At 39.4% G+C, this 12,602-nt stretch overlaps 1 protein-coding gene across 4 annotated transcripts in view; it reads right to left on the bottom strand.

The window, feature by feature from the left end:
• grip1 (glutamate receptor interacting protein 1) overlaps positions 1–8,454 on the bottom strand; it is a 281,122-nt gene extending 272,668 nt beyond the window's left edge. For all 4 annotated transcript variants that reach the window (XM_058773059.1, XM_058773060.1, XM_058773064.1 and 1 more), the window contains exon 1: positions 8,000–8,454. Coding sequence is in view for 2 of the 4 variants with exons in the window: in XM_058773064.1 (XP_058629047.1) it covers positions 8,000–8,054 (55 nt within the window). In the remaining 2 variants the exon portion in view is untranslated. The remainder of the gene's footprint in view (positions 1–7,999) is intronic.
• Positions 8,455–12,602: the final 4,148 nt, after the last annotated feature.

The following is a 12,602-nucleotide window of genomic DNA, read 5'->3' as shown; positions in this document are numbered from 1 at the left end:
CACCCTATGTAGTTTGTGTCGTATCCTGCTAGAGAGGAGGGTAATAGTTTATATAACAAGGTCGGTAAGGATAGGATTCAGAATGAACCTCAGACAGCTAATGCAGCCACTGTTTTCAGCAAACTTGAAGAGATGTCAATTACCAACTTTTAAGAGGGCTTATACCCCTCAGTCCAGCTGAGATTTTGAGGGGGACTAAGATGAAAGTCTAGCAATAGCTGTGTGCACCATTCAGGGGATGAAAATGCATACTTGTATTTCAAATGTTTGGTTCAACAACTACCACTGATAATAATAAACTCTTGAAAAGGGACATAATTTTTTTCCATTCTCCCGGGCAAGTGTGAAAATGAATCTCAGTCTGGAGGACTCCAAATCACCCTTCATTTTGTCACACTCTCCTGACGGTTCAAAGAGCCCCCGGTTTCTAAGATGCCACTTCTGTATTGTCAAAAATGAAAGCCCCTTCCATCTGGAGAAAATCATTCAGATTTGATGACAATACACATAACAGCGACCGTCACATTTGAGTTCAACCTGTAATTAGCAGTACCCACGCAAGGATCTATGTGTGTCTCCGTGCTCCGGCTGAATCATCACCGTCTGATAACCTCAAAAGCTCAGGATGTAATTCTACCACATCCGACATGCTGTAGAGGTGCGGTTGCCAAAGGCGGAGAAAATAACAGAGCTGCTCGATATGAACTACGCAGTGGGGCGCAGCGGTATGATTTGAGCCTCCTGTTGGGCCTTCGCTCTCCTTCGGTTTTCTATTGTCTCACAAGTCAGCGTGGTAAAAATGGATTGAAGAGAAAGGATGGTGACATGAGAGAATAGAGCTAGTAACGAGTGATGGACAAGCAGCATCCTGCTTCAGTGCACTTTGATGCAGAACGCTCTTTCAGAAATCGGCAGTCTGCGTAGAAAACTAGTCCTTGAGTGGGAACAGGTCAGATTCTCTTTTTGCACTCGAATGAATGAATTGACTCAGGGGAGCTTGACTTCATAAGTATAATTCAGGTTCCTTGGAGGCATGCAAATGCACAATATTAAAGCGAGAAATCCAATGAGATTTCAGAATATTAGCACATATAATCGTATGTATTTTTTCATCCATATTTAAAATTCTGCCTTTATAAATCAAATTAAGGGATACGCTTGTGGAAACCCATCTAGCCTTCCAGATTTGGAAAAACTTGCAAATTTGGTAGGGATTTCTCTTTTTGACCCATCTCAAGACAATGATTGATCTCCATCCATTTGTTCTGGGTGGTAAGGCACCACATGTGAAAGGCTTTTCACTGCAAGCAATTACTTGCGTCTCCTCAGTACTTGAGAGCGATGGACTTGGTACACACAGAAAAGGACAAGACGACAAACCCCTCCCATCGCAACACTCAGAAGTCCAGTACGAAATCAATAGCCGTTTGAACTGACAATTGTGACAGTACAAAAGAGCTTCTACTCGCTGTTCTGACACTGAGGGAAGTAAAAGAGGAGAGAGACTCTACCTTTGTGCGCCACTCCTCCCACCTACATACAGGGTCAGATTAGTAAAATTAAACCACTTCTGAGGAGTAAAGCAGAGTTGCATGTAGTTACAAGAGGCTGATGTGAGGGCATAAAACTCCCAGTGAGCTCTCAACCCAAAGTGCGGGATTCATTTGAAGGTGAAGTGTGTAATTTTTTCTATGTTAAAATACTTCTATGCCAACGCATAGTGCACTGGGTGGGATATTCAAGAAGTAGATAGTTCACCCAAAAATGAAAATTCTGTCATTAATTACTCACCCCTCATGTAGTTTCAAACCCACAAGACCTTCATTCATCTTCGGAACACAAAAGATATTTTGGATGAAATTCGAGAGCTTTCTGACCCTGCAATGTTCAATGTTGACATGTTCAAGGCCCAGAAAGATAGTAAGGACATTGTTAAAATAGTCCATGTGACATCAACGTCAATGACAGAATTTTCAATTTTGGGTTAACTAACCCTTTAAGGATACAAAATAAAAAATAAAAGCTTGCACATGATTGGGTTTAAGTGGACTAATTGACCGGAGAAGTCATTTCACCGGAAGTTATGATATCTCCATTAATAATTATTGCAAGAAAAAAACAAAAAAAAAATGGGATGAACCATTCCCAGTAAGATAACATGCATTTAAAAAATAGGGTGAATTTTCCTTTTTATGCCAACTTCACAGTAAGTGACCCTTTGTTCCAGCTCTCTCTGACAAGACAAATTATTATTTATGCTTATTTATTAGCGATTTGTGCAAAGGCCACCAAGGTTTCATTGCATTTTAACAAGCTTTACCCAGTCAAACACACAAGAACTCAGGTTGAGTTCATCTTTAATAAGACGGTGAAGAAGAAAACAATCAGCCAGTCACCTTCCTTTGCCTCTTCCTCTCTTGATGATTTGATATTGAGATAAATAGCTTACCCTGGGGTGCAACACCTGATTGCAGCATCCAGCTCTGTCATTCTGTACGCTCACAATCACAACGAAGGGAACAACTCATTATCTCACCTACACTGATAAATCAAATCGGTTATCTAATGCTGCAAAAGTGTGCCGAACAACATTTCATGCTAATCAAATCAAAAGGTCATCAGAAAAACTTGCTCATCCATGCTGCAAGACTTAAGACTAATGCTAGAATAAATCACACAATCAAAGGCTATTTTTATTATATATTTATAAAAGGGCAGTATTTTCTGTACAAATTTATACAAAAAAGACAAGAAATCATTGATATAAAAGTAAGTAACACATTTATCCAAGTAGACTGGATCACGAAAGGTGTTTTCAATGTTATTACATTGCATAATGAGAATAAAATCCCACCAATGTTCCTCATCGATATGATTAGAAAGGAAAAAAATTTAAAATCAAGTCTGTGTGTTGATCTATTCACTGCAGCCTCTTTTTGCAGTGCTGTAGAGTTTACAGGATCCTTCTGTTTATTCCATGTTGCATGCTGACACATCACACCATTAATCTCCAACTATTGATCCAACATTGGGGAGGAAAGCTGGGGTCCAATTAGTATCGGTTGATTGTGCTTTTGCATATTCCTCATGATGGCAACCTTTTCAAACTACCTTAATGAATAGAGGGGAGAGTTTGTTTTAAAGGGTAGTGGTCAATGAAAAATTGACAGTTGCCATATTGATGGCTAGACCCTTTCAGTGTAAAGCCAAACACCTGAAAACCAAGACGTCTCACACACAAATAAAATGTACACATAAAACTTGACCTCATATTGTCACAGAAATACAATCCCCACAGGAACAATGTTAGCACCATCCTAATCAGGAAACTCGCCATGACCTCAACAGGATCAGAGGTCGAGTGCATGTTCCACAGCCTCCAGTTGAATCACGCTCCAGCTGATCACTGCTGAATGTCGAAGCACAGTTATGTGCAGTTATGTTCTCAAGGTTACTTGGTCTCATGTTTCTGGACACAGCTAGACAGAGATAGTAGCTAAATGAACTGAGAATAATCAGGGCTTAATAAAAACAATTTGTTCTGCTGTCACAGCTGGGCCAGTAGTTCAGATTTTATTTGCCTTCCAATATTAGCACTGATCTCAAACACACACAAAACATGTATTTGAATGCAGCACTGATCCAATGCAGCTAGTGCGCCCTTAAAGCTCTTACACTGGCTTGGGGCCATCCTTACTGTCGAGCCCTAAAAATGTTTGCAGTGGCCTCTGTGAGTGAAAAATCCACTTGACATTGTTTCAATAGAATCTCCAAGTTTTATAGAGTCTGCAGCAGTTTTTCCAACTAAGTCTATATGAAACTCGCACACCTTTTTCGCCCAGAGCCATAGGGATCTTACAACCCACACGCCATATTATCTTTGTGAATTGAGACATGTTTGTACTTGCTGCTACCAGAAATGACACCTGAGTTGAACGGCAGTTCTAGAGGAAAAAATAAAAACAAAAAGCAATTTCATTTTTTCTGAAAGCAATCATTCAAAAACTTGACTTGGCCATGTTATGTTTCCATCATGACCTGAGAGGCTATTACCCCATACTGCTGACACTGACAAACCTCTGGGAAACTTCTGCTTTTGAAAAAATACAATAAGCACAAAAGGAATGGGCCGCCTTAGCTGTATTAGCCTGAAGCTGTATTTTTTATGCAAGTAAACAGAAATAAGGAGAGGTTATCTAAAAGTTGTGGGTAATATCTCCACTAGTGTTGCCAATTATTAAAATTATCACTATTTTATTTAGGTTTCCCGAATGTTCACCGCACCTGCCGTTGGATAGACCCGCCCTAAACTCAAACCATTGGTCAATGTTGCCATATTAGGCTGGTCAGGAAGGCAAGGCAAAAAACAGAGCAACAGAGCAAAACAGAGTCAGTATTTACACTTTTCAAAAGGCATCCAACCTATAATTATTAACTTACAGTTGTCTCTAGATATGAAGCTGGAACGGTATTATTTTAATATCAAAACAAATGACAAAAATCATATTTAAAGCAATTTAAAGTCTATAAAACCTCAAAAACAAATACTTAAGTTTCTGTCAAAGTACTACCTGAATATAATAGTAAAACGTCCATATCAAAGCTCATTTCGGTTGACCAGCATACATCTGATTGCAGCAAGATGTGGGCACTGAATCACCCCATTTCAATTCCAATTCCACTCTCTCATTTTGCTTTCTCATTCTAGCCAGAGGAAATCACAAGTACGGAATAATGGTGAGGCAGCGATAAGCACGTATGAATGCACAAATGTGATGCCTCCACTCCTCCCCACACACTTCTATAAAAATCCACAATTACCGATTTCAAGAGGCAAATATCATCATTCGGCTTTAGGTGCGGAACTGACATTAATCTGTTGTTCTAGCGGTTCAGCTGCTTCAAAACAGATCAGATAGCAAAACAAGTCTGTGCTTTTGCGAATGACTACAGGTCATTCCCCATTCATAACTAAGAGAGATACCGAGACGATGTAACACGTCACCATCCTGGTTTTGCTTTGTGTTTGTGCGATCTTGATTACTGACTCATTGTTTAATGCAACACATATGGACATTCAGCTCCAATAGCTAAAAGGCAAGCAGAATTTTATCATGGCATATTGCAAATAACGGCCCTGAAGTCTTTCAAGTGGTAGCAAAAAAATAAAAGCACAGAAGCATTTTCCAAATAACAAAAACACAATACGAGATAAATAAATGAATAAATAAATCAGGTGCAAAAGAGACAAATCAAATGGTCTAATTATGAAACCAATCTTCAGAGAGAATATCTTTTCTACACTGACAAAGACACAGTGCTGATGTTCAATTCAAATATGCAATAAATGGTTACATAAATATATATGACAGAATTTGCTAAAGCTAACAAGGTAATTACATTTTGAAACACGATCAATTATGAAGTCTTCCTGTGAATCAAAATTATCTCTCGAGTTTGCAACAAGTAGACACCTTTAGCAAAATCTTGATAACCTGAATGTAGTATAAAATGCTTAATAAATGTCCTCCTTTATGTAAACTACAGTATCTCTGTAAAACGATAAGCATATAATCAATATGTTGAGGCAGACACTGCAAGAAGATCTGACTCGTGTCGCATCATTCAAACCTGCTCATACATCATATTTTAGGTACTTCTTGACTGCTATTATAAATTGAATACTCTCATTCTATCCATCACCAAGTCCTAAAATCTTATTACATGATCTTATTAGTTCAGATGATGAATTGCATCTTTACCTAATGTTAGAATGGATGCATTGCCTAGGTACACGGACAAGCACACCTGTATGCTCAAGAACCAAGCATTAAATACAACCAGATATCCTTAAATTCAATTACAAAAAGAATGATAAAAACGTAAACCTATTTGTTCCAACAACTGCAGTCCTGCAGCGCACAAGAGAAGCAGCATCTAGACATACAAAGCTTTACCCTCCATGCCCTAGATCTCTCTACCCGTTCAATACAAAGACACAGAGGAGGAGGTGGAGGAGGCTTGCAAGCCACAGCAATTCTGCAATGATCCAAGGACACAGCATCATCCACAGCTTCCTGCAATATCCCCGTTTTGTATGAGGGGGCTCATTCGGCCCCCACTAGTTCCCCTCAAACCCAATTATATGCCACATTGCCAGGCAGCAGGGCACCAGATCACAAGCGCCAGCATGCCGAAGATGGCACTAATGCCACGCAAAATTTCCTTTTGCATGTGGACCAGCAGCATTCAACAGCATTCCAATAAAGTATACATACTTGGCATTAAAAGTGAATATACACCATATACTGACTCACACTGTGGCAGCTACATGCATGTCTCGTTGTTTGACTGCGAGTGGCTTAAAATAACCTTGTCTAATAAAATAAGCCTTTAAGTTTGCATTCTAAACAGACTCTATAAAAAGGATGTAAATGCTTTTACAGAGTCTCAAGGAAGCATAGCTCATGCACTAGCAACTGCGCTGAAATCATCCGTGACACAATGGTGAAATGCAATCAGTCCTAAGTCATGATGACAATGGCCAAACGTTCACATTCAACACCTGAGAGAGATGTTTAAGCCATCTAAGAAACGCAGATGTGATCTTAAACACTTTTCTCCACACAAGGTTTATTTATAGGTCTCCAAGAACCACATGTGTGTAGTATGTGTCAATGCAAATGTACAGAATATGAATATCGGTTAATCAGCCCATTCACAATGACACAAAGAGACAACCCATCCAGAACTCATGGATTTTCTGATTAATGTGCATATTCTGGCTAAGCCTGTAATTTGCTTTTTTTTTTTTTTTTTAAACATCCATGGCTTGCCAGGCTTGTCATTTCCATTTATATATTCATTTTTCCAAGTTAATTTACTCAACCCATTACTGTTGCAACTATTGCGATGAACTGCAATTTCTTTTCATGTTTGGAGGAAATTCTCCTTGCTCCAAAACAGGTTTCTTAGACTTTTTAGAGAACTCAACCCTTTCCAAAGATCTACCTATGATCTAAAAAAAAAAAAAAAAAAAAAAAAAAAACAAACACACACACAACACTACATCAATACTTTCCATAAGTATGAAACATGATGATTCCACGCTGTTTTGATTTGATTCATTATAAGCTCATACTCTGTGTAGGCTACTATGCGTGTTTGCTGTGGGCAAGTGCATCTGACTTCTTCCCCCGACCATTCAGACCCGTTTCACTCGACATGCATGGCTGTGATGGATAAGATTTCATTAGGTGCTGAATAGTGAAATCCTGTCGCCGAATTCTAAAGCAAAATCACCTGGGCGTGAGGAAACGTAGCGAACGTTACTATATACACACCTTGAACGTTGAATAACAACGACTACAGGCAGCTACAATTCATGTCCTACGGCTATAGAGACTTTTAAAGCGAAAGGATAAGCCCATATGATAGACATACATTTACAGCAATAGTACAAATCACACGATTGCATTGGAGTGTATTATACATTCGGTTTACGAATAGAAAAAGAACTGTCACATACTGCATACACATGGTTATCAGCCAAGCCAAGTGGAAGCGACAGAAATGTCATGACTGTAGGCAACATTTTTAACACTGAGTACTATGAACATCAAATATACTATCTATACTATCAATATGGGCGGTGCATTGGCAACAACAGAGGTCCAAATTCATTCTACCAAAATTAAGGGAGCAATAAAAGAGTAAAGTAAACGTAAACACCCTTTAAAATGTCGATTTACGGAAAGCAACCGGCCGAACAAGTGCATTACTACGGAATTCCTCGCGGCGGGCGCGGTATTATCTCTCAATTCACTGATCACCGGGAAAAAGTTGATACAACGTAGCGCCGAACGTTCCAAACATTTCGCGCCAAACATCAACAGTTATAGTGTAACAAACAAACCGCGAGACCATAACAATAAAGAGAACGCGCCCCTGAAACAACGCTCGTGCAAAAGCAAAACTATTAAAGCACTGCTTTTCATACCTCCTTCTTGGTCGGCTTGCAGGCAAGCGGGGATATTTTTCTTCCAGCCCGGCATTTCGGTGGCGTCGTGTGCATTCAGGGGCTAAATCTCAGGCGCATTTCACTGACGGCACAGGCGTGCATTTCCCCGCGCCTCGTTCCTTCTATTCACTGGCAGCCGGTGTAATTGAACGCCGTGTCTCCCTCAGCCTCGTTGTGGAGCTGAGCTGGGGGTGTGAGCAGACACACGAACGTGAAGGTGCCCACTACAATAAAGTCTTTCCCTTACCTTCCCCAAGCCTCGAATTTTCTCATTATTTTGTCACGTTGAAGCTTCACACTGCAGCCCTAGTAGGGTACAAATGTAAACGTCTCCCCGCGACACGTTTCTGTTGGTCTGTAGTCTAAGTGTAATTGTGTACACTGGGGCTGATGGTCTATTCCAGTCTTGAAAGTGTGTTCGTTTGTGTGTGTGTGTGGTAGCACTCATTCACATCTTAATGGGGTGGGTTGCTTGTGTGTGTGTGTGTGTGGCAGTCAGAAATTAACTTTTTTATATTTAGAGGCAATATTTGCCCCCTGGAATTAATTTTCTTTGCCTTCTTTAAGATTTATTACTTTTCTAGCCATGTAAAACATAGAGTGCTGTTCATTTAGCTCAAATACTTCAACAGAATCAATTTTATGCAATACATTTTCCGTCTGGACCATAATGGCTGTTAATTATAAAATCAAATCAACAACAAATGGGTCAATAACATTAAATTAACTTTTTGTCTGGATGTATAAGGCAATGTAATTTTATTATTTTTTTTAAATGCATTAAAATGCAATTCATAAAATGACTTGATCTACTATGATGAAGTCATTTTAATATGTAGGCTAATGTAACTTAAAAAGAAAAAAATGTCATTGGATACTCTTTTTTGAAATTCTTGAAAAAAAAATGTTGGTTTGAAAAAGAAATTGTATAATATTTTATTATTACGAAAAACATAAATTTTGTTTTAAAATATGATTAATATTTGAAAAACATCTGTCAGCCATTTCAGTCTAAATATCCCTTTTTGACACTTAAGTATTCAGGATTCAAAGAAAAGTATAGTACTTCTGTACTTGATGGTTACACCATTGATATTTAAATCAAAGTGTTTGTAGAAAATGGCACAACAGTTATTAAAAAGTGCTTTCCTATATCCCTCTGTAACTGTAAATTGTTCTGAAGGACTGTTCGTTATTACAAAGCATTACATTCTCTTGCAGAAGTGTAATACCTTTAATGGACTGCTTGATTTTCAATGCATGTTTACTTTAACCTTACTTAAGTGTGTTTCATTCTAGACCCATGGCCAGATAGGTGAATACCACCACTAACATATTAATTCTATAATTATAGCACTTGGCCTTTTTACACATTTTGAATATCTTTTTCCACCACTCTTTTTCCACCTGTATAAATTAAAAAAGGGAACATGATCCATATCTTCCAGCCTCAATTTGTAATTTATGAAAGCTGCATTAATCTTTTTACCTAACTGTTGTCCGCTGCATGCAGTAAGCATCAGCCCACCTACAGTAATTGTGCAGCAGTTTACCGTTTCAACCTTTAACTATCTCCTGGTGAGTGGGTTTCGAGGGCCTAGTGTGCTGAACTCAAACTTTAATTAACCGTTTATTTCAGCAAGCTGGTAATTTAATTATATCTGCTTATGTAACATTTTCAGTCTCATAGAAGTTTTCCATAGTTGTTACTAGATTAGAGACCAAATATATGCGCAATAAAAAGAAAAAGAAATACTTCAGCAATGTAATCAGATACATGTTTAGTATTACATTAATAAATATTCACATCTGATCCCAATCACATCTGCTGTTATATTTAATTAAGTTCAACAGCACTAGAGAAGCAAACACTGAAAAAACAATTATTAGATTTTTACACAAAAACAGTTGTATATGAAAAACAATTTCTGGCATATTGTGCTTTTTTTTAGTTCTCTATAGGGAGCACTCCTTGTATTTAACCCTACTGCCCTAAACAGCTGGTTGCTGTCTATGTTGGTGGTCTCCATTACCGCTGGCATAAAGCAACATGGCACTCCATGCTTCTTCCAGTATGTACAGACAGACACTGAGAAAAAAGCATCCAGATAAATGTAGGTTAGGTGACGCAGCTTCTTAGTAGGCATTGTGACACACCATCACCGGCCTACTTTTTTCGACCCCTGCTGTTTTTTTATTCCTTATGTGTTCCCTCCCCCTTCTCATTCCCTGTCCATCCATCCACTGGGGTGCCCTGGCGGCTTCACGCTCGCTGGAGCGTAGACTACGGGGCAAGGCCAGTCTGTAATGAGTCGGGTCGGGCAGAGCTCATCCTCATTCTGATGCCTTTCTTCCATCCTTCCATTTTGCCATCCATCCATCCATTCGTCCCTCGGGCTGCATACCGAGTAGCACATCATCCTCTGAGATGATACAGCAGACAGGAAGTGGAAAGGGGAAGGGGGGTTAGCATGAGGGAATGCAATGCCCTTACTTAGTGGCTCCCAAGGCCTAATGGTTTTTACTGGTCGGTGTAGAGGTGAGGATGTTGAGAGGCAGAAGTGTGGATGGTATTATATTACACTTGGGAGGGATTCTACTTGGAGATTCAGGTGCAGGCCAAGCTTCCTTATAGCTCCTAATACGTGTAAGTTTCTATTGTTGTTAAGCATATTGCGCCAGAGATTGTTGACTTAAGGCTGCATACACTCTAAAAAATGCTGGGTTAAATACAACCCGGCACTGGGTAAAATATGGACAAACCCAGCGATTGGGTTGTTTTCAACCAACAGTTTGGTTAAATGTTTAACCCTGCCATCTGGGCAGTAACCCAACTGATGGGTCAAAACAACACAATCGCTGGGTTTGTCCATATTTTTCCCAGCACTGGGTTGTATTTAAGCCAGCATTTTTTAGAGTGTATTAAATGCTGTTTTGTGACCTCAATCTTTAAGGGGTGGTGAGGGGAGTCCACAAAATTACATTTAGAGGTCTCCTCAAGGCCATTCTTGTTTTCAGCACCTGTTTTTGCACTATATTTTCCAATACAGGACTTGTGCAAAAATGTAAGATTTTTTTAGACTACACTATAGGTTGCTGTTTGAACAAATGCCTCCTTATGACAATATAGAGAGTTAAGAAATGTCTGGATAAAATGGATGGTTTGTTTCCATGTGCATCCAATGTTTAGATTGGTCAGTGACTCCAAATCTGTTCTGTTAATGAAGCATGATGCTAAAATGGCACTTTGTGGGCCTTCATATGGTGGCTATATAAAATTGCTGAGGCGTAGCAGTTATTTGTCCCATCTTATATCTCTCATTACAAACCAGTTTTCATTATAGTATTGTATTGGACAAAACCCCAAAATTATTATCAAGGAATAGCAGTTCAATAACACAGCAGTTCATAACAAGATACAGTTTTATGCACTGAATCTTAAAAGTCTTTCAATTGCCATTTTATATTAGAATAGTAATAATGAGAAAGTTATGACTGCAAAGGGAATAGATGTTGTCGTTAGAAATAGCTTCATAATTGAACAGCATTTCACAGTGCTGATGACACGTCCTGAAAAATGATTTCCAAAAAGTTGCAAACATTTCACAGTTTTTCCATCATGGTCCAAACATTCAAGCTTTTACCTTCCAGGCAATTGAACTTTTCATCTACCTTGTCCATAATACACTTTCATTTAACAGCAAAGGAAGACGTTTGATGCTGAAGGAAGCTTGATGCTTCTGCAAGTGTGTATTTTAAATAAACTTTCTACATTCAACCTGTCCACTGTGGTTGTACATAATTGACCATAATTGAACACTCTGTAATTACCATGCAGTTGTTATGAAATAACAATCAGCAGGCATTGATCTTGATGTCTCGTCTAAGTATTGGCATGCTTGCATGCCGAATGATGGACTGCCTCATATGAAGGTGTAATCAAAAGACAAGCAAGCCGCTATTACTGCTCTTAACTGTCAATGCTAATAACAGTCATTCACCCAACTGTGATTCATGAGATGACCTTTCAGGCAGGACACACGGTTATACCCAACTCTAAATACACACCCAGCATGCATTGAGCTGAATTCCCATTCACTCTCAGCAGTGCTGGAGATAGCAGTTGGCACCACCTGGGTGCAAGGCCAGTGAAGCTCTCTGTACTGTACGTCTGTAGAGTTGAGCAGATGGAGTCTAAAGAGAGGGAGCATAAATAAAGAATACAGGAGAGATGGTGAATGTACAGTTGGAAAAAAGTGAATTTCTTTGCTCCGTAGGAGCTACCCGAGGGTCTGTCGAGGGAGCTAAAATCACAAATTTGCATGCAGGTCTTGCAGTAGAGACCGGCTCCCACTGCTGCTGAGAAAGGCCAGGCTTCGCACCACGTCTGCCTGAGCACAATGTAATTCACGGCCCTGTGGCAGCGCTTCAAGTCTCACAGGGCAATCAAAGGCAATATGATTTCTGCTTCAATCAGAGAGCTTTAGTGCCCATTACACTTCTTGTATGCATGGCCAAATAAAAATCTAGTGGCGGGGTACTTCCTCTTAGCAGCCAATAAGCTGCTGAGGGACAGATACTG

The sequence above is a fragment of the Onychostoma macrolepis genome, chromosome 04, assembly GCF_012432095.1.
Source record: "Onychostoma macrolepis isolate SWU-2019 chromosome 04, ASM1243209v1, whole genome shotgun sequence".
NCBI lineage: Eukaryota > Metazoa > Chordata > Actinopteri > Cypriniformes > Cyprinidae > Onychostoma > Onychostoma macrolepis.
This window is presented reverse-complemented; position numbering and strand designations above follow the sequence as displayed.